Source organism: Pholis gunnellus, assembly GCF_910591455.1.
Source record: "Pholis gunnellus genome assembly, chromosome: 1".
Classification (NCBI taxonomy): domain Eukaryota; kingdom Metazoa; phylum Chordata; class Actinopteri; order Perciformes; family Pholidae; genus Pholis; species Pholis gunnellus.
Window position 1 is genome coordinate 16857406 of NC_136528.1, and position 22912 is coordinate 16880317.

Genomic DNA, 22912 nt, shown 5'->3' on the forward strand with positions numbered 1-22912 from the left:
ACACACACACACACACACACACACACACACACACACACACACACACACACACACACACACACACAAAGACCCACTCATGCTCATTCAGAGGACAGTCGAGTCATCTGTCACTGTGGTGTAAAGCCAGTTTCTGTCCAGCTCTGTGGTCAGTGAGAGAAGAGCTGAAGTTAATCTCAGAAATGCTCCACAACGAAAAGACAACGTTATAAAGGCATGTAGAGGGTGGTTTTAAATATCTGTGTGAGGTTAGGTATAGCTCCTTTTCATTTGGTTATCTTTTAGTCTTGTTTAATCTGCATTTTTTTAGGATTTTCTCCGGTGGCGTTCGGTTTGTTTTCCTGGTTTGAGCCACCTGACAAGTCTTGTGGGTGTTCCGGTCCCCGAGCGGTGCGTTTATCTTTAGCTTTGTTGTTGGTTTATGTACGGCAGCAGCTTACTGATCTTACTGAACACGGTGCAATCAAGAACATTTTGGGGCTTTTTATGTCCTGCTGCAGCACAGGGTGAAATTAAACTAAAGGGGCCAGTGAGAAAATGTTGCCTGAGATGCATGTCAAAGCACCTGCAGTCAACTAACTATGAACAGTGAGCACACACACCGAGGCTGTCAGAATTCATTTCAACAGTGGCATCATGTCAAAAGAGCCTTCCTCTTGCACACGTCAAAAATAGCTATTTCTATTTTGCATTTTACTCCCGACTGTACCGAACGCCTCTCTGGCTCTACGTGTCGTGACTTCATATGAACTCTGAAGAGAGCCGAGTGCTGCTCCTCTTAACGTCTCCTCCAGTGTCTTAAAGATGAAATTACAGACTCAAATCGTTCAAGAATTCACATTCACTGAAAAGACAGGCTATCAATCCACTTTATTCATGTATATTTAATTTAAAATATACATGTGAATTACACCAGCCCAAATGAAAAATGTTTTCCCAACTGAAGGATGTACAAAGGCTGTCACACCTGCTTCTCTGATAATGGTTTGGACTTTAAACCCCCAACAGATCAGACCAAGTGAGTGAGTGTGCCAACCAGTGTCAGCTCATATTTGTGTATGTGGGGTTTTTGAGCTCACATGCATTAGTGTGTTATTCTGGTCACACGCACGGGTATCTGTCTGTGTGTTTGATCCGGTCTTGGTCAAGCCTGTAATAGTCAGAGTATAATCCACAGTAATCTGATCACATCCACTGATAGATTAACTCAGAACGGAGCTCAAGGAATCTCACACACACACACACACACACACACACACACACACACACACACACACACACACACACACACACACACACACACACACACACACACACACACACACACACACACACACACACACACACACACACACACACACACACACACACACACACACACACACACACACACACACACACTTCAAACACTCAGCATTTGACCCGTGGCAGAAGAAAACATCTTTACTCTCCATTTGTGATTAAACACATTATTCTAATAGAAAAAACCCGTCAAACTCTGTTTGATTTTACAGCATAAATTCAGATGAAACCATTTTTCTTCCAAAAAAAATGAGCAGTGCCAATGATCCGATTTGCTCTGTGGGCTTAATGCATCACAGCATCCCACCAAGAAACAACAGTACAGTCGGCTGCAGAGCATCATCGTCAGGAGCAATGAAACACAGTGATGGACGGCAGCACACAGTGTTGAAACAATATGCTGCTGAAGGTTGTCATTATTTAAAACCCTGCTTTAATTAAATCGGTCTCTCCGTTTTGTATTACACTCTTAGGCTACATCTTGTGTTGGTTGTTGGCCCGGAGACTTGACAACAGGAAGCGCCTTCTGTTCTTTAACTGTGCTGAACAAAATTAAATTAGTTAGTAAATGAAACTAATTTATTAATAAAAGACAATTAGGAGTCTATAGTCAGGCGAGCGGTTTGTGAGGCTATAGTGTTAGCAAAATGCTAACATGCTTACAGTGACAATGCTATCGTGTCGATGCTAAGCAGTTATATTAGGTTATGTTCACCATCTCAGTTTCGCGTTGGGGCATGATAATTATCAACAAACACTGCTGAGGCTGAAGGGAAAGGTGATCACTTTTGCAGGTTAAATGCTGCAGGAATGAGTCCTAAAACCTGGAAATAAGTCAACATTTAGCACTGCAGGTTCCCTCGTCTGGAAGTCTACGGGTTTCTGGTTAGATGCCCGAAATGAGGTCTGTGGTTCACACAAGCGGAAGAGATTCTAACGTTTTGTTCTACGATATAAGATACGTCAGTAAATACCCCCGTTGACCTGATGATGATGCTGCTAAATGAGAAGTCAAGTTGTTGAGAGACATTTCACTTAGAACCAAAAATCACAGCCTCATGATGGTGCCAGAGGAAACGTCAGGGGATCCCCAAAGTTGTTAATCCAAAATACATCTCATAGCTGTTGAGATGTCGCAGTCTGGACCAAAGTGGTGAACCGACCTGCATCGCTAGAGCGCTGCTACTGCCACTGCTAAAAACACATTGACGAAATAAACCCACACATTTTGCTCTTCACCTCTCACTCTAGTGCACATTTCAGAAATGTAAATGTATATCTTATGTGTCTCCCACTCATTGATGTCACCAAAACCCAGAAAGCAATGCTGCTGGTTTTCAATTAAGTCTGTTTTTCTGTTTAACATCTGCCGCTCGCAGGCTTTTAGCCACATGGCGGCCTACAGCAGCGAGTGCTGTTACTGACAGCCAGCATCTGTCCTGCTGAAGTGCCCTTAAGCAAGACACTGAATCCAGATCAGATCACTCAACTGCAGTTAAGGCTGAGAATAAAATACTCATTCATATTAATAATGTATTCATACCCAGTAATAACAGTCTATGCTCTAATGTAAATTTAAAGTAGATGTTATCATCAACCGAAGGCTGCTTTTAACCTCTTCAGACTTGACCTGGAAACGAACTCGTTCTGTTGTTGAACTTCAAAGACAAGAACAAAAGGTGAAGTCAACCAACAAATAACCACAAGATAAAAAGGAGGGAGAACACTGACAAACGCATCATTTGTTTCTCCACAAAGTCACGTGGACACATTTCATTCTTGTAACATACAGAATATTTCTCTGCAGCGGGAATCCATCATACAAAACCTCTGAATTTAGATTTGAGTTATTGCACAGACCAAGTCCACAGGCTTGCTAGCAGCTCTGTGAGACTTTATTTAGGCATCGCAGAGCTTTGAGCCTAAAGTTTGGCAGTACCATGTTCACCATCCTAGTTTAATAACGTGTTAGCTAGCATTGTGCTAACGAGCACTAAACGTAGAGACCGCATGGCTAAAACTTAAGAATACGTACCGTATACCAAGGTGCATTCGGAGTCAGCTTCTCCTAATTTGCCTAATATTCACAGTTCATGAAAAGCAATACAAAAAAGCAAAACTTGCCCGAGGGATCTTATGCAGCTCCTGAACTTTGAGTTTCTTGTAGTTTACTGCAAGCCTGCGTAGATGTGAATGAGTAAGCGTCTCATGGCCAATCACTACAAACAAAGACGCTGTGTTTGCTAGAAGACAACCAACAAGTTGGAAAACCAAAATTAGATTTCAACACATCAGCTCGGTACAATCGCACCAACCCTCAATGTATAAGCAGGGAAACAAAGTTGGGGACGTGGTATGTATTTTGTACAAAAATGTGAAATCATCATCTGCAAGAGACTCATTTAGAGCGCAGGGTTTTCCATTGTAACCGTGTTAATACTCGCGATCCAGGCTCCCTGTAGTGACGCTGTCCTCTGCTGCTCGCACGGCAAGTTGTTTATTCAGAAGAAGAAAGAATCTCGAAGTCACATTTTCTTTTCTCCTCTTTAATCAAAAGACTGTGACACACACACACACACACACACACACACACACACACACACACACACACACACACACACACACACACACACACACACACACACACACACACACACACACACACACACACTACTGTGTCTTCTGGCGGTAGTTCAACATGAAAGGATTGAAAGAAGCTTGTTGCTGAAAACAAGTCTTTAAAAAACAACCACCATAAACTGGGATGTCATTCCTCGCAGGAGGAGAGCCAGGTTTCTAAGAGGAGGGAGGACACAGATGGAGGGTTTTTGGCATTTCCGATCATTTTTTTTTTGCCTCCCAGCAGAGCTTCTGAGCAACGCGGTGTTGAAGTTGAACCCGTTTGTGTTCCTCTGCAGCAGCAAACTCTGGAATAAAACTGTCAAATTACATATGACTGAACTTTTCACCTGCGAGCAGCCCTCCTTCCAACGTCTCCTAACTTCATTTCATTTTAATCTTATCTCCTCTCTCCTCCTTTGTCATGTGGTGGCACCTCCTCCCGTCTACTCTCCTCCCTCGCTGCTTCTCCCCCTCCACATGACAACATCTCCCACTGATCAGAATCTCATATCACGCTTTATACTCTCCTCTTCCTCCCTCTGTCGCAAACTTAACATTTTGAATTTCAGTCAGTTTCAGTGTCATTTGCCTCAGTTCTGCATTACCCGAGCTCCTCTCTATTCACCAGCGACAGCGTGCCAGCTTTTCAGGAACCGAGACTCCGCTTGAGCGCATCGAACTGCTTTTACTAAATACTATCATTAAATATTATTGGGAACATTTTTGGCTGATTAAACTCTCACCATAGCTGTTTGGCAGACATGCAGGAACATCCTTGTACAACAGTAAGAGAGATAGAGACAGGACATTTGAAAAGGACCACAGAGATAAGGATGCAATAGACCATCCGTTATAGACCATGTGGTCTTTCACCCGACATTAAAAACAACAAACATGTTATAGAGTCAAGACCTTAATACAAACAATATTAAAACGACATTACTGTCTTTCTAGGCTGTAAGAAAATCACATTTAATGACGTATATTCTGTTAGTTGCGAAGTTAATTATTAAAATACAGTTTTCTCTGACGTCATTACTTTATTGGTGTAAATGGTTTCTGAGATTACTTACAATTTCATAATTCACAGTTTAATTTATATATAAATAGAAAAATAAATAAATCTTTGTCTCCACACATATTTATGTACATTTAAAAAGGGAAAACAGTGCATGGTAGTGACATCAATCATCCAGCATTAAGCCGTCAAATCATTGGTTGTAACTTTACAAACTGCCTAAACGTCAGTACAATGACATTTCTACTAAAAAGTTAAAAAAATAAAGAATTCATGCGAACCGTATAAAGGACAGGATGAGAGAACAGATCTGCTCGAGCTTTGATAAAGTACAGTGACAATATAAAAACAGTGTTGCGCTCCGTCTGCCTATCTCTACGACGTTTAATAAGCCGCGACAGACAACCAAAGTTATCAAAACATCACAGAAGTGTGTCTCACACACACACACATCGCTGTATACACGGCTGTAGGAAATGCCTGCTCTGCTTCAAACACGTGGAGGAGCTCATTAGGCTTACTTTAAAATAATGAAACCTCTACAAAAGAGAGAGAGAGGACAGAACAAAAAGAAAAGAGGTAGAGGAGGGGCTGTTTGTACAATCCACAAGACTTCAACCCCGAAGCCCCGTCGACTTCACTCAGACTGCACTGAGCAAACTGTGACAAGTCTCACCAAGGTGTGTGTGTGTGTGTGTGTAAGAGAGAGAGTGAGAGAGACTTGGGGGATGTGAGTCGGCTCAATGAGGCAATTGTGTGTGCTGGCCCCCTTCCCAAAACCCCATCTGCATCTCTCACACACACACACACACACACACACACACACACACACACACACACACACACACACACACACACACACACACACACACACACACACACACACACACACACACACACACACACACACACACACACACACACACACACACACACACACACACACACACACCTAATTATCTTTAGTTGCTGGGTGAAGTGGGTGACGTGTGAGTCAGCCCAAATGAAGATGTCTAATAGGAGACGTCCTCTTCAGCTGCAGCAAACTGATGAACGGGCAAAACTTGAACCACAACATCAACATTCAGGAAACATTAAAATATTCTGTTTAAGCAACAGGTGGAGAAGATGTGCAAATACTTTTTGCTAGAGAGACGGAGAAATCTGCATCTTCCACTGTGAGACAAATGCACTGTTGGTGCTCAGGTAACGTCCACATTTCTCAGGAGGAAGGTCAAGTTTGAAGCATTTGAGCCGTCTGCTGCAGTGATTCTGCACAGCTGCAGCTTAACTAGAAGTGTGTGGACTACTGGTTACGGTTCCATACAGGGAAGCTCTGATTGCTTATTTGCAACAATTTTAATAATTGATTAATTGTTTACGTCATTTTTCAGGCAAATATGCCAAACACTTCATCATTGCAGCGTCCTGTAAGAATCTGCTGATTTTCATTGCCTTATTATGCGATAGTACATTTTATGTTATGGGGTTTGGGACTGAAAAATAAAGACGCTTGGGCGGTGTGGCTCTGCTCGAGTGACGCTCTGAAACAAATCTGAGACACAGATTGAAACAATCACAATAGAATTCACATACGACTGAATGCTAATCGAGGAGTTGACCCTGAAGGCAGGAAAGTAGCACTGAATGGCGACAAACGTTTGTGTGGACGAACGTGATTGGAGGATAAATACAATAATGTGACTATAAAATGATTTCTGCCTTTGAAGGATCCATTCATCACTAATCAACAATTGTTTGATGCAGCTGTATTGTATAAATTAAGAGCAGCAACTACAGATTTTCATTATCCACGAAGCAATTATGTTTTTAATCAATTCATTAATTATTTGTCTTGTGAAGTCTTCAAATTGCTTTTGTCTAAAAGACATTTAATTGACAATTATAGAAATTAAAAAAGCAACAAAAGGGAGAATCATTTAAGATGCCTTAAGCTTAGCAAGAATGTGAGTAGAAGACAATATAGCTTAAAGCTGTACAGTGTTTAATAATGATGGTTGACTGTGACCAATGCACCTCTACTGTACACTCATTAGACACCATACTAACCACCGTACGGCCCATTGATATTCATGATATTCCTTTTATCTGTTAATAACAGCAATTACCATAAAGGAAAAATGGGCAAAGAGGCCAATACACCAAACACTTGTTTGTTTGTCGTATTCCTTTAAAGTCGGCCTGTTGCCAGAACTACCAACCATCCGTTCCACTGTGTCTGCCTGTCAGCGACGGTCCAACAGACGCTATAAACTGAGCTCAGGTTCACGGTGTCACGGTGTCCGTTACATCTTTTGTTGTAGCACAGTAGTAGTGCCTTCGAGGACACACACAAGTCTTTTCATGACGAGAGAGAAGGGTCAGAGACTGGATCTTCTGTGTTTCTGGACTGCAGAAGGACATGAAAGAGCATCAAAAGCGGGCGATAAAAAGTGCAGGAAAGAAAGCTGGAGAGTACACTTGATTCACAGTTGATGACAGGAGCAGTGAAGAGATCTGTGAGAAACAAGAGGGCGGATGAACAAGAAAGGCAGGGCGATGGGACACTAGACTCAACAAGTCGTCAATGTGGTCTTCATTCCTCTGCGCGGATTCAAAGACGATCCTTTATGTGCCGACTGAGCAGAACTCAAGGGAGTCACAACACGCAAAAACTGACATCATCGGTCTAAAAACTATCTTTTCAAAATGTCAGATTTTCACTAGGCGGTGATGATTATATTCAGCATTGTGAAAGCTTGCGTATTCCCCACTGCTAGTCAGCGGGAGTTAGAGAATTAATTTGAACAAATGACTCGGGATAATGGGAAAGTTCAGATATCATTTTCAGAGGAGAGGGGAAGGCGCTGTTGGAGACACCGAAAGAGAGGAGCCGGAGCAAGAGGGAGCCGGAGAGAAAGATGGCGAGAGATGAAGCTGGGAGGGACGATGGAGTGAAGCGCTGAATCATGTGCGTGTGTGTGTGTGTGTGTGTGTCAGCAGAGAGGAAAAGTAGGCCAGGGTGGAAGGGTGCAGAGGGTGGGGATGTTAAAATCCCCAATTCAGTTGTACAAACTCTTTCATCAACCACTTGCTTCCTCCCTTTTCTTTCCCTACACCTCCTCTTCCTCCCTGCTTCCTTTGATGCCCCTCCCCCTCCTCACTGCTAACAGTAAATGACTGTCTCCTCCTCGGCCACAGCAGCGGTCTGTGATTACTGCCACCAAGAATGCTCCTTCTCCCTCTTAGACGACCTGCGTGTTGTGGATTGCTACACGGAAATGATTGGGACTTATGAAAATTGCAGCTTGTGAATTTTTGCTCGAAAAAAAAGGAAAATAGTTTTAGTAAGATTTACAGTAAGACCACCCCAAACGATGCTGAGGTCATTATTGTTGCAGTCCTGATAGCCAGTGAAATCGCAACACAGCACATGTTACCTCATACCATAAGAGTGTGTGTGTGTGTGTGTGTGTGTGTGTGTGTGTGTGTGTGTGTGTGTGTGTGTGTGTGTGTGTGTGTGTGTGTGTCGGAGCAAGAAGGCGCTTTAGGTCTATAAATATTTTCTTTCCCATACAAGGAGAAAAGTTTTCTGTAAGTCAGCAGAAGAAGGTGTGTGTTTTCGTGAATGGGTATCACATATGTATGTGAGCAGTATAGAGGTGGGTAATGTGTGTGTGTGTGTCGCTCCATGTGTGTGTGTTTAGGTTGAACCAAAGCCAAGATGTCTACAGTGTGTTGTGCGTGTGCTGCATAAATCTTTGTGTATATTTGACGTAAAGACACACATATAACCTTTGCTCTATATCTTTTTTCAAACTCTGTACACACGCTCCTTGTTATACACATGAGGTATTACATGAAGCACACAAGCCACTTGATTCACACTACTGTTGTGTATTAATGCATGTCGACACACTCCTGTTTGGACACTAACCAGAATCGGCCTGTCTTTGGCCCGGCAACAATAACATCCTCTCACAGTACCAAAGCAGCCTTTCTGTCATTACACAGCTATTACACAACGCATGACGACATCAGCAGGTCAAATATACAGCGACAGCGACATGATGTAAACATCAACCTGCTGTATGAAGTCCTGAGGAGATCAAGATTGAAATGAAAGCATATTCAACCAAAGTCCCTTTTTTATTTTTTAAATCCCCCTCTGAGCTAAATCACAGTCACTCACTCATTAAAGGGGAAGTCCGGGGATTTAGTATTGCACTTTGACAAATTTGGCTGGACTGACGAGAGACGGTGGTCCAATCAAAAGCAGCAGAGTCAGAGATACCCTGACGTATTGTTCCGGCACGATGCTATGTGACGCACATTAACGGTTCCAACAATCATAAACTCTGGTTTGAAAATAAAACTGAACAAGAAACAGATTTTTTTTTTTTTTTTTTTTTTTTTTAAATAGTAACAACTATAACATTTTCTCTTCCCACACAGGGTCACGACACTATCTCAGCTTGAATACCTTTAAAATTCACAAACATGTTAATCAGGCTAGAGTCACACAAAGGGGAGCTACATTTTTCACAAGGATAGTTACACACTCCGACTCTTGTTCTGTGGCGGCACACAAAAGGGGAGAATTTTTTTTCCTGTAATGGGATACAGGCCCTTTGAAAGAAATTGCTACTCTCATCATGCAGCTCTCCCCGGGGAAAGAAGTCGTCTCATTTTGAGTTACGACCTATAGTTTCAGTAACCAGACAGTGACACACCGCAGACCTTCATCAAGCCATTTTTATGAGCCGCTCTGACATTTTAAAGGCGTGTGCTGTTTTAGGGTGTGTTGGTCACAGGTGGTTTCAGTTACTCACACATTTGGCCATCGTCCATTTCAAAAAGCTGCTGGAGGAGTTCTGATCATTTCATCACATTTGTGACACGCAAACATTAAGTCAAACTTAATTGAAGCAGCTGCTGATGCAGCACGCTGAGAAAAGTAGGTCCAATGACACCCAAAAGTATAAACCTCAATCTCCTGTTCGTCCGTCAAGTTATCAAAAGAGTGAAACTCAATCTGATGATGTAATGTAAAAGCTTCTGCATTTTTTCCTCAACTGTGCCAGTAAAGGGCCACGATGTCCACAAGGGTTTTCATTCAGCCCAACATTTTTGACAAATGACGAAATGTACTTCTAGCAATGACTAAAGTATAATTCAGACCCAACCTTAATAGGCTGTTAGTGACAATTGTTACAAGTTGCGTGTTTAGTCAGCAGTGATACGTGTAAAAAGAAATTCTTCATGTTTCTTTACTGGACTTCAATTTATCTACAAAGGTCAGTCCAGCAGAGTTTGTACAAACTGTATTTTTCTTTCTTTTTTTCCTTCACATCTTGTGACATATTCTCTTGATCATATCATTGAGAAATTTGAGCTGAAAACTGTCCAACTATACAGCTGAAGTAACTCATACCACAATGTATTACAACAAACCACAAATGCTCTCGTAGGCTGAGCGGCTACTTTACGCGAGGGCTGTGTACGTGAAAGAATCTAGCGTTATGATACAGGAGTTACAACATTACAGCATTACTGTATGCAAAGCAATACATCCAATTACAGAAAAGCTGTCATAGTAAAATGAACACACCAAAATAATCATAAAATCTGACTGAAAAGAAGTTTTTTATACAATCATATGACTGAATCTGCGTTTGCATTCATCACATTTAGTCCCCGACACATCCAACATCATGGTACTACTTTTTATGCAATCTGAGTCACTGTCTACCATGAATCTTTACATGTAAACTATTAATTCAAAACCGATACACTGTTTTGGGGAATCAATACAATATCAGAAAAACATAATACATAAACATAAATCTCTGCTCTCCGCCACAAATACATCATCGCCTGCAACTGGTCACATATATTTTCTTCAATGTCCTTTCGGCCAAATGTTTGTGGTTTATTTCACCCCCAGCGGACATTTGCTCATTTGAAAGATGAATCGATCGAGACCGACTGGAGCTGTGAGAGGATACGATGCTGTGACCACACAGGAAGAAAAAAAGAAAAAAAAAAAAAATCAGCTCCCGTCTTGAAGTTCAGCCACAAATTGAGGTATTCAGTAAACAGATCATGTTGCAGTGCACAGACATTTACTTTCAGCACAATTTTCCTACTGCAGAGCAATAACTAAGTGTGATTTGATTTCTAGTGTGCTGCCGTTTATAGAAACGGTGTGAACAGTGAGTAATAGAGAGAGAGAGAGAGAGAGAGAGCTCAGTAATCGGCCAACAACAGAAACAGCAGACGCAGCAGTCCGGCCGGAATACAAATACTCTGCTACCACAATCTATCTCAATCCTGCCATTACAGTTTTGAAAGTGTTATTTCATTTAGCTGTGTTCATACATTTTAATGAGTCAGCTGACAGGAGCCACAGCCACACACACACACACACACACACACACACACACCGCCTCCTCTGTTTGCCGTTTATGGCTGCAGGTCCTTGTTCTGTTGTAGCTACACACCGTTGGGTCAATCATTGTCAGGCAGGGTGGGACGGTGAACTCTGACCTGTGAGCGCATCACACGCTCTGCGGCTGCCATGTTGTTAATGGACGGCAGCAGTATTCACAAACAGAGAGGGTAAAAGTCGAACACAAGCCGAGTGCTCCGACTCCTCGGCCTCAGCTAGCCGTATACCTGCCTCTGTAGACTGTATGTTAGCAGAAGATCCAGCCTCCGCTCCAACACCACAGTGCGATAACGTGCAGCAGAGAGGGCGTGAAACCACCACTTTCAAACCAATCTGAGGTGTTCGATGGTTTTAGCTATTCTGAGCCCGTCTTGATGGCACAATCACATCTGCTCCACCCCCACCGAGCTGAAAGAACAGATAAATCAAACCCACCTTTTAAAAAAGGCACAAACGTGCACAGAAAAGGGCACGAGGCCCGCTGGCCCGACAGCTCCGGATATTCTGTTACTTCCTTCACGCAGGTGGATTTTAAAGCCGTGGGTTTGGGCCCAAAGTGGGTCACACTCACAGGCCTGCTTCTCGTGGGTCTGTACATGACAGCAATTTTGTTTTTTTATAATTGGCTCCCTGGGTGACCAACTGAATTTCTGGCCTACTTAAAGAGAACAAACAAACTCAGTAAAAGAAACGGTATGAAAAAGCGAGCATGCACGAGAACAGAGAAAAGCATATTTATGCAAGACAGAAACACAAAGAAGCAAATAACCAGAACCAGAACCAGGGGAACCACAACCAGAACCAGGAGAGAAAGGAAATGAGGAAGGAAACGAGAAGGTGGGAGGTGAGTGGATTACCATATGGCCGATGGGACAGAGACTGAAGAGTTTAACATCAAAGCACACGGAAATATGTCCCGAGTCGTCGTGCTAAAAGACTAAGGCAAAAGAAAGTCAGTACAACCACCAGGTAAAGATCCATGTAGAAGACCTGGAAATAAAGACACAGCATGGATCTTGTTTGCTTTGGTTTGGTTTAGCCAACGGTCAGCGGCTCATATATTTATTATTTACAGGGAGTGAGCCTACAATCTGTTTCAATATTTGCCACTCGGCTACAAACTGTTTGCTGGCAGCGCTGGTATTCCTGACTGGTACGGAAGCTTATTTGGAGTAACAAAGAATTTCCGACCATAAATCATTGTAAGTGAACTCATACAATTACAGCCGGCACAGACTGCAAAGTCCTGAGGCAGCAGAACTAGTCTGGCGTTACACAAAAACCTCTGCTGATAGGAAACGCAGGCTGAGTTTATGTTCAAATAGAGGGTTTATGTTAAAACGGATAAATGCATGCGGCTATTTTTACAGAACCACCATCTAAGGTTTCTGTCACCGGAGGAATATGCCATACAGTACAAGTCTGTTTTTATTTGAAATGATGTGATTTTCAGGCTTTTTCCTTCAGTATTTCAACCGCTTGGACAGATGACTTCTGTTCATGCTGCTTTTTTTGAGCCGTCCAGGTCAGACACAGCAACTTGACTTGAAGGGATGAGTGGGGAAAAAAAACAAACATTTCTGTTTGACTAAATTGTGCAATGAGTTGGCATATAAACACGGGACAGTCTGAGAAACAAACACAAAAGCACTGAATCTGCTGACGTGTCCCTGAGAGGAGAGCACACAGGAAAAGCCAGCAAAATTGTGAACACACACACACACACACACACACACACACACACACACAATTGTGCCATGACTCTTCATACACTAGTACACAAGGCTCTTACAGGCTGTAAATAAGGAGCTCGAGCATAAATTGGTCACTTTAGTTTTCAACTACCTCGTCAGTTCCTATTCTTCATTTTAACTGAAAGAAGCCGTTAGAGCTGAGTCAGCACCTCTGCTTCCTGAAACCCGTTTCAACATACTGTAAAAAGACACTTTACAAGCGGTTTCTTTACTAGCATTGAACAACCACAAAGTTGACTGTAGAATTTGGACCTTTACCATTTTTATGGGTGTTTGTGAGCAGCGGTGAGCCTGATAGTGTGGTAACGAGGCTGGAGAGGTCGTGAGCTGCAGCTGTAGTCAGTCGAACCAGGAAAACCTTTGTCAACCTTTATTCTACATATTAGAGGAATTATCTTTAAAAATATCGACTGTTGTATTTTACCTTTTAGTTGCACCCATTTCCAGCAATTACTTTCCTTCCTACGAGTTCCTTTAGGCAACCTCCAGAGAGCATGTCTGAGATTCTGATCGTGAAGTTTGTGTGGCTCTTAATCCAGATATCAATGAGCAGTCAGAGTGCAGTGAGTGCTGCACATTGCCAAACCAAAATTAAAAAGTAATAAGACAATAAAAGCATTATTATATGAGTCTATTTAAAGCAGAGGAATCAATTTAAGAAACACCTTAAAGACAAAGTACTTCATTAATAGCTGTTTTAACAGTACTATGAGGGTGATTGGTGAATCATTTTTTAGTTAAGCTCTTGTTATTGAATGGCCATGATGTGATGCAGGGTGAGAAATTAACACCTCCCACCAGACCAGTGTTAAAAAAATCTACCAACCCACCACTTTGGCAGATGGTCAAACATTATTTGGACATTTTTTCTATTAAAAAAAAATCAGTTACTTACTCAGCTGCTGAGTTTCAACACAGAAGGGCCTTTGCTGTGCTGCTGTTGATACACACAACACTTCTAATGGACCATCAATACTCTCTGAAATGCATTTTCCATGTAAGCGGTTCCATTACATACTAGAGTAGAATTTATTAGAGATGAATATGATACCGCCAAAACAATCTGTTGAGAAAAGAAAAGCGGTAAACAAAGATCTGCAGCTCCTTCGAGGTTGAGGCCGATGCACATTGTCAGCATCAGGATTCTGTGACCCAAATATGACAGATCCGCACACGTCTAGTCTACTGTGAGCGATTCGGGATGAGGATGAAGTGGGCGGCCTGGGAAGCCTGTTTGCACGCACCTCAATCCGCTCTGCGTTATATTGGTTTTGTAAGTCGGCAGCAACAAACAGCTGAGAGCGGGGCAGATGGGACATTCAGAGTTTTTGTATCCTTCAAAAAACCGTTTGAACTCAAATATTCTCGAAAGAAAACACATATGCCGATACAGACAGTTTGTCCTTTGATACAACTTCAGATCATAAAACACACAACTATCATAGGTTGCACGACTTCTTAGTCTTCTGACATAATGTAAGTGCAGCTGGTTGAATGTCCAAATTGTGAATCCTGATGAAGCCATGTCAGTCGGTTAAGTGCAGCTACATTAGAAGAGAAATAGCAACAAGTTTGCATTTGAAGAGATACACTTTTCTGATAATTTATTCTCAAATATCCCGCACATCCTTTTCATTATTCCAGTCACACAAAGAACAGAGAGCAGCATTACCATTAAAGCAGTACACAGTCCACTAGCAGGGACGGAAACTGAATTAAATAATTGACTGGGCGGTTGCTGCACTTTATTTCGTGATTTGAACGTCCTTGCCGCAAAGAGGGCGAAACGTCATGGCCACCTGCGCTCCCCATCAGGCCCATTTTAATAGTTGAGCTTGATAACGGGAACACAGATTACTGCTGACCTGACCGCTTGCTTGCTTGCTTCACTGTGAATTTCCGAAGACGTCAATATAGCGAAGCAGCAGATGCAACAGCTTGCCTCTCAGCGACAAATTGAATAGAAGAAGGCAGTTCTGTTTTCTCTTGATACCTGAATAAAAAACAGATCTTTGAAAAAGCCTCGGCGCTGGTCCCATGAACAATGAATATCCTCGTCCCTTTCAACTTTTCCGTGAATGCTCGTCGTCTGCCAGGGAAGAAAATCATCGTAAGAAGAAAATAATCCAGTCTAGAGCGCACTCACGGATGCAACATGCTGTTGTGTTTAACCACAAGGAAACTACCCAACACAGAGACGGGTGGATACAAAAGAAAGACATCCAGAACAAATGAAGTCGATAAAGAGTTCTCATGCCACAGATCAGGATGTAGTGACGCTGACAGTTTGGCATCAACGGATATAAACTGCTCTTTTAAATGCCTACCTTTATGGTGCCATTAGCTAAACTATTAGTCTTCTTTCGTGGGGATGTCTCAATCTATATCTCCTGATATCTGTCCGCCTGTTCACGGCAGTCAGTCTCTGGGTTTCAGGGCTGATGGATTTGGACTTACTCCTTCTAGCTGGTGGAAAATAAAAGACTTTTTAGTGTTTCCAGCTGACCTGTATTAAACAAGAACCCTGTAAAAGGCTCTTAAATACACACTTGATGGCTACGTGAAGACTGAAGCCAAAGCTACTCGAGTTCTCACCAGCTGATGATCCACATAGAAGGTATGGAAATAAAAGGAGAGGCTCTTGTACTGCAGCTTAGAGCCATTTAGCCCTGATTTTATAAGTATGATAAGGAAAATGTTATTTAATTCTCCAAAGCTTGACAGGACTGTGCCTAGTTACATTTGCTAAGCTATGACTGGTAAATCTCTCTTCAGGGGAGGGGTTTAGCCAACGGATAAATCCCCAAATCAACTAATCTGGAGGGTGCTTCTATCCTCCCTCGTGCAGTGTCATCTGTCACTTGAGCAAGGCACTACCCCTCCCCACACAGGTGGAGCCGTTCCAACAGAACGACACCGTCTCTCTCCCGGGACTCCCAGCTATGACGGTGTGTAAGTCCAATGAGACTGTGATGCAGTTCGTTGAGTTGACAACGAGCGTTTGTTTGATGATACGCTCAGAAAATAAATCCTTAATAAACAACGGTGACACATCCTCTCCTTCGGTTTCTCTGTTTACAGTCTGAATCTGTTGAGCATCTGTCAGAGGTGATCATTACTTATAATCTCTCTCTCACACACACACACACACACACACACACACACACACACACACACACACACACACACACACACACACACACACACACACTATTTCAAATAAAAAAACGTGTATGAAGGATTCATTACCCAGGGATCCACAGCTTAATTAAAGCCTTTTATCGATTTAGTGTTGGCTCTATAGAACTGCATGTAGTTAGTTTATAATAATGGATCGGCTGACTGAAATTACACTGTATTCTGGCATTATAAACATATTGAACTGCTGAAGTCTCAAGTGGTTTTAAAGCCACAGCTCGTTCGGCTCGATGATTGTACTGCAGTTACACAACAGCAGGAACTCTTAACACATGTAATCAGTGTTATGCGAAAAGTAGTGTGCGTGCACATTAGCGTGCGTAAACAATAAAGGATCGACTGTAACGATTACAGATGCACTGCTGCGTCTGTGAGAGAGCCCACGATGGTGTTGTGTCTTCCTCCGGCAGACAGAGCGGGCTCCTGTGTTGAGGGGCCAGCATCCACCTCGCTCCATATGATGCTACCCACTAAATAAACACACTGATAATGCACCATCATCACCTTCACCCCGACAGAGAGCGTGAGGTGCGACTGATGCATTTTTCCAATACTTCCTGCTGTAAATACAGCAAAACGCTCACAGTCGGTGCAGCCACACGGCCGGCGAAGAGAGGCAGATTGATAAAGCCGCTCATTGAGACACGCACAGGCAGAAGCTGAAGGCCTAGAGCTGCAGATAACAAAAGGCTGCAACTTTCACCCACAGGCTCTGGACCAGCCGGCGTTTAAAAGCTCTCCGGATCCCCGTTGAGCTGATTTATGCGTGTGCCTCTCCGCAGGTTTGCTGCACCGAACTCCCTTCTGAGTCGTCTGCCACCAGCCAGGAACTAAACCAAACCTCTGGCTGATCACAAGACTCTGAGAAATACTTCCACCGCGGTGCTCCCCCTTTGGGTGAGAGCATGGGCTCCATATCACCAGTGGACAGTGTGTGCATGACGGTGTTCACCACATGTGTATGTGATTTGTTCTTGCAGAGTCATTCTTCCCCGCTCCTCCTATTCTTTGTCAAAGCGAATACAGTTTCTATTGTGTTTAAGAATATTATGAGATAATGCCGATACATTCTTATGAGAGACATGCGATAAAAGGTTGAACTCTTCTTAGGAGAAAAAAACGCTGTTTACCACTTTGATAAATCCAATTATCCGTTTGTCGACAGATTTAATCAAACAGCTGATAACTTTCTTACTAAGTCTGTTTGTTTTTCCTGTGGCTCGGTGCCACCCTTCACTATCTGCCATTTAGCTTCCCTCTCACGCTCTCGCTGATTAGCAGGAAAGTGGACTCAACAGTGGGACGGTGGTCTCTCAAGAGCTGGCAGGAAAGGCCCTCTGAGGTCTGTCCAACTAGGAAGACTTTAACGGGGCCTCCTGGTGAGCCAGCAGGCTCATGATTGCAACATTATCCTCCTGTGTGCGACAATACAGACACTGGCACATGTTTGTGCCGAGTCTGGCTGCTGGGTGCCTCCCAACATTTCCTGTCATTCTGCATACTGTTTATTGTGTATGGAAGGAGGAAGAAAGGGGAGAACTTCAAATCCATAAAGTACACAGTGCAGGAATGCATACCGTGTATTATATACGACTGTAGAAAGATGGCAACAGGCAGGTTTTATAAGAAAAAATTGACCTTTGCTGCAAAAAAATGTGTTTACATTTTCCATATATTTCTATCGCTTTCCATAAATTACAAATGTGACCAATGTGCCTCGGTTGCATGTTGTTGATGGGTGGGCAAACCTGAAATAAAGGTCAGCTCAAGTCTCTGCTCCTATCCTCTCAGTTTACACTGTGAGTCAGCCCAGAAAACCTAACAAATGCTCACGAACACTAACAAAAGAAAGACAAACTTCCCCAGTGACGCAGATCTAAATTCATGATCAAAGATACGAGGAACATCGTGTGCAAAAAGGTTTGCGCAAGACCTCTGGAGAGTTAAATTGCCAAACCTACAAAAAAAAAAAAAAAGAAAGAAACTTGTAAAGGAATTTGTCAGAAATGGCAACGTTACATTTTGCACAGGGCGCTGCGATAGCTCACAGGCACTGAAACTGTGTTCAAGCAGCGTCTTTAAAACTGGCACATAGACTCTAACCAGAGGGACGTTCTTCAAAAAAAAAGGATACTTTTGAACTGGTAATAGTAGAAATGCAGTTTGGTGGGCGCTTTGATCTGAAGAGCCACATTATCACGGGGTGTGTATGACCGAGCTGAAGGAACTGGTTGAACTAATTCTTCTAGCAGAGCATTTGAATCAGCTGCCATGACAGTGTGAGTCCTGCTCAGGCACACGGCTGCTGGATTCACCACAGCGGTTGTGAGCAGCGATGACTAAAACATGCAGCTTTGTGAGGTGTAAAGTTAGATGCATGTGGTTGCATGGACATTTTTAAAGTTGGACAAATCGAAGTTCTGCTCACGGACACGCTTCTTGTTGTTTATGCTCCTCTGCACTGCTAAACAGGCTCCAGACATCAGCGAGTCGCCATTATCTAATGTCTGACGGAGGAATGAACGTACACGTTTCTGGATCACACTTTAACGCAACTCTACACCAAGTAGCCATATTTTGCAACCTTTCGACATTTAATTCACCTCTCTGCTGCAAAGAGAAGGAAAAAGATGAAAAGCACTGAAGAGAACCATGAAGGAACTCTTTATGTCATTATAATGGGTTGATAACAAGAGCACTATGATGATCAGTACTAGTCAATTAAGTTAATTATTAAGAAACACTTCAGTTTCTGCTTCTCAAATATGTAGATTTGCTGTTTTTCTCCGTTTCATGAACATTTGTGAATATCTTTGGACAGTCATTCAGACACATATTTTGTCATTTGATAGAAAGAAATTATCTGCGGATTAATTCATAATCAATATAATCGTTAGATGCGTCTCTTAAAGGGCTGCGAAGCAACTAACTACACATTCAAAGCTTTTATTTTCTTATACATTCATAAGTCCTCGGTTCAGTAGATTTAATCCATCTTTGTGGGAATCTTGAGTGCTTTTGAAAAATTCACTAACCTACAGCTACAACGTTTGTTTGATGACAGCAGTGAGAAATTATTAAATGCCTCTACTCGTTCAAAAGGAGATGAACACAGCACTTGACCTGTGCAGCTCCACCTTTGTTGTAACAGATTAAACCTCTCTTTGTGTAAAGACACCATGTTAATGCTGCCTGCAATCCAACTCCAGTGAAAGTTGCTTATCGTGGAGCGTCCCTTTGACCCCCTGAACAACCAAAAATATTCACGCATGCTCACACACACAGATACACACAGCTATCAGCCTAATGGAAGAGTAAAAGGTCTGCTCTGGTTGACTGGAGCAAAGCAAACACAGAGAGACAGATAGGACAAGACAGGAGACAGGTGGACTACACACAGGGCGTTCACACACACACACACACACACACACACACACACACACACACACACACACACACACACACACAACCAACCGAATCTAGAGGGGTAATAGAGGGAGTGTACTGGGCACACAACCACCCACGCAGAGCACTTCCTATACACACACACACACACACAAGCAGCAGGAGACACTGGGCTACATTAGCAAACACACACACACACACGGTAAATACAAGCTGGATGTTGCTCCAACAAAAAAGTGACTGTGCGCAGTCTCTCGACCATGCACGTCCACACACACACACACACACACACACACACACACACACACACACACACACACACACACACACACACACACACACACACACACACACACACACACACACACACAGTAAATGTATGTACAATGGGAACATGTCTTACATTTCACACATAACATACATGTACAGGCCTGGTGTTTCATGAATGGAATCCATGCCTTTACATGCACAAAGTCCATCGTACCTTCTACTGCTGCTGCTACGGTTTAAAGAATGCTGTAGTATTACCACAAAGGCCAATAATGTAAGAAGTTGTTGTAAACTAACTACATGAAGCACACAGGAAACATAAGTAGCCACATATGAAAGAGTAAACTGGTAAATGTTGTGTTTCAGCATAAAGCAATGACTAGTTTACAAACGACACCTTCCTAAAACTAATGCAATCTAATGCAACAGTCCTGCACCTTCATGAAGGTTATATTGTTCAATTTCTGTTTTAGAGAGATGTTGATTTAGCTTTGTGGTCATTTTGAAGGATGTAGTTGGTGGTGATGCTGTTGAACTGAGTTATAATTGTTATTATTAAAGCTGCAACTAACACGTATTTGCATCATCGGTTACTCTGCCAAGTCATTTCTTGATTGATCGTTTGGTCCAATGTCAGAAAATAGTAAAAGTTGGCGTCTTCGTGTCTGGCAAACAGTCCAAAGCCCAAAAATATTCAGTTTAATATAATTCAAGAAAGGGAAAAGAAGCAAATTCTGAGAAGTTGGACTGTTTGCCATCTTTTGCTTGAGAAATGACTTAAATGATCAGCACATTTTCTGTCAATCAACTAATCAATTGCTCCAGCTATAATATTTAGCCAACACTTATTTAAACGAGGTAGATGAAATATTATAAACTTCATGCTGCATCTCAAAAACACATCATAAAAACAATAAAGACTGCATCCATTTAAACTTTGTGGAGCAACAAATCTGACATTTTATGTGAAATAATAATTGTATCACACAGCTGAGGCCGTCAGCAAACTCGAAAGTCTGGCCATGGTTAAACTGAATCTCGGTTCTTCGCACAGACGTAAAGCCTTGTTTCCTTTTAAATCACATCCTGACAGCATGGCGTGTATCAGTGATTTAACTCTGCGTTAATCTGCACACTTCCTGATCTCTGCTCATTTCTGGGAGCAGCACAGTTTGTGCTGACGTGCTCTACAGGCTAACCCCTCCCGCCCCCCGGCCCTGCGAGCCAGGCCAGCAGCCTCGTATTAATAACAATCACTATGCATGCTTTCACCTTTATTCCGCTGTCACATCAACCGGCGCCGCCACGTTAAAGCGGCTGACAGGCTGCCCCCCGGAGTGGACGTGCTCCTCTGCCACTTTTCCACGGGCAGGCAATCACCGGCACAGCGGGAGGTCCGTGCACGCCGACCCGGCCAGCCCCGCTACCCTGCTGCCCTTGTCTACACTCATCTCCACCAAATCAATGCCTGCCCACTGATACTAGCAGGCCCTTTATCACATTCCTCACAGCATCGGTGCAGCTGCAGAAACAAGAGCACCCCGAAAAAAAGAGAGACACAACAGCACCGCCGAAGCACAACCGCTCCATCTTCGCTTTGTCCGGGGAGAAAAAGAGCCACACGGACGCCGAGACGGACCGTGTAGCCGGGAGAGAGCGCGAGAGAAAAACAGCGATCGAGGGACGCAAATCCTACCTTTCGGCTCAACGATGTCCCCGAGTAGAAGTAGTAGGCTATCCCCAGCACCCACAGCACCGCAAAGCATAACAATATCCTCGATTTCCTCCGCATGGCTGCCTCGGTTTTTCTTTCCCCGTCCGCCTGCCCGTGTGTTTCGTGGCTCGTCCTCTTGTCTGATCGGGCTGGAGCGGCTCGTCCCGGTCGGCTGTGTCCGTGCAGGGCGCTTCGCCGTGCGGCTTCGGCAAGCTTCGTCAGTCGGTCGGGGGGAGCGGAGGGAGCAGGAAGCACCCAGCCAACATCAGCGGGGTGAGAGGGCAAAGGCTATCCGACTCTAATCCAATCACACGCCGGCTCAGGAAGCCCTGGAGGAGGGCCGGGGCTGACAGCGAGGCGAGCCGTGCCGTGCGGTTCCGTGCTAAAGCCGAGCGGAGGGGGCAGACCATGTAGGAAGTGATTGTTGTAAAATCTCAGTTTATGTGGCTGAGAGAGAGAGAGAGGGAGGGAGAGAGAGAGAGAGGGACTGAGAGAGAAAGAGAGATCATCGTTATACAGTGTCACTGTCTGGTGTGGAGCTGCACGTGCTCAGAGGAGACGCTAGGGGCGCCAGAGTCACCTTAACCCGAGTTAAGTCAGAAAAAACAAAATATGTTATCTTCTTTTTTTAATCTTCACTGCTTCTGTCCTGGTCCTTTCCTTCACCCCTTCCTTCCTTCCTGCCTCTGTTCTATCCTTCCTTCCTACCCTAGTTCCCTCCTTATTTCCTTCTTTCTTTTGTCTCCTCCTCCCTTCTTTCTTTTCACACTTTGTACATTTCTTCCTCTGTTCTACCTTTCCTTCATCCCTTTGTTTCTTCCTTCGTTCCATCCTTCCTCTGTTCAATCCTCCCTTCGTCCCCGTGTTCCCTCCTTTCCTTTGTCTTCTCTGGTTCTGAACCAGGCTACCAAAGTTGGAGACAACCGAAAAGGATGGAAGAGTTTCAGTTTCATCTCCTCTTATTTTTTCTTTCCTTCCTGTCTTCCTTCCTTCCCTCAATGCTTCCTTCTTTTAGTTCTCCCTTCCTCCTTCTCTTTGTTTGTATCTTTTTCTTGGTCACAGCGCACATTTCAGTATATATTTTGAATTGTGCCTTTTTGGTTCTTCTTGGTCTTATTGCAAATACCAGAGGAACCACAAAGTCTTGATTAATTATGATGTTTATGAGTAACAGTTTATGA

The 22912-nt window shown here is 43.2% G+C and overlaps 1 protein-coding gene across 1 annotated transcript in view; it reads right to left on the reverse strand.

Annotated features, from left to right (window-relative positions):
- galnt2 (UDP-N-acetyl-alpha-D-galactosamine:polypeptide N-acetylgalactosaminyltransferase 2) overlaps window positions 1–21966 on the reverse strand; it is a 49855-nt gene extending 27889 nt beyond the window's left edge. Inside the window, exon 1 of the mRNA XM_079162949.1 lies at window positions 21714–21966. Coding sequence (XP_079019075.1) covers window positions 21714–21809 — 96 coding nt within the window. The 5' untranslated portion in view covers window positions 21810–21966. The remainder of the gene's footprint in view (window positions 1–21713) is intronic.
- Window positions 21967–22912: the final 946 nt, after the last annotated feature.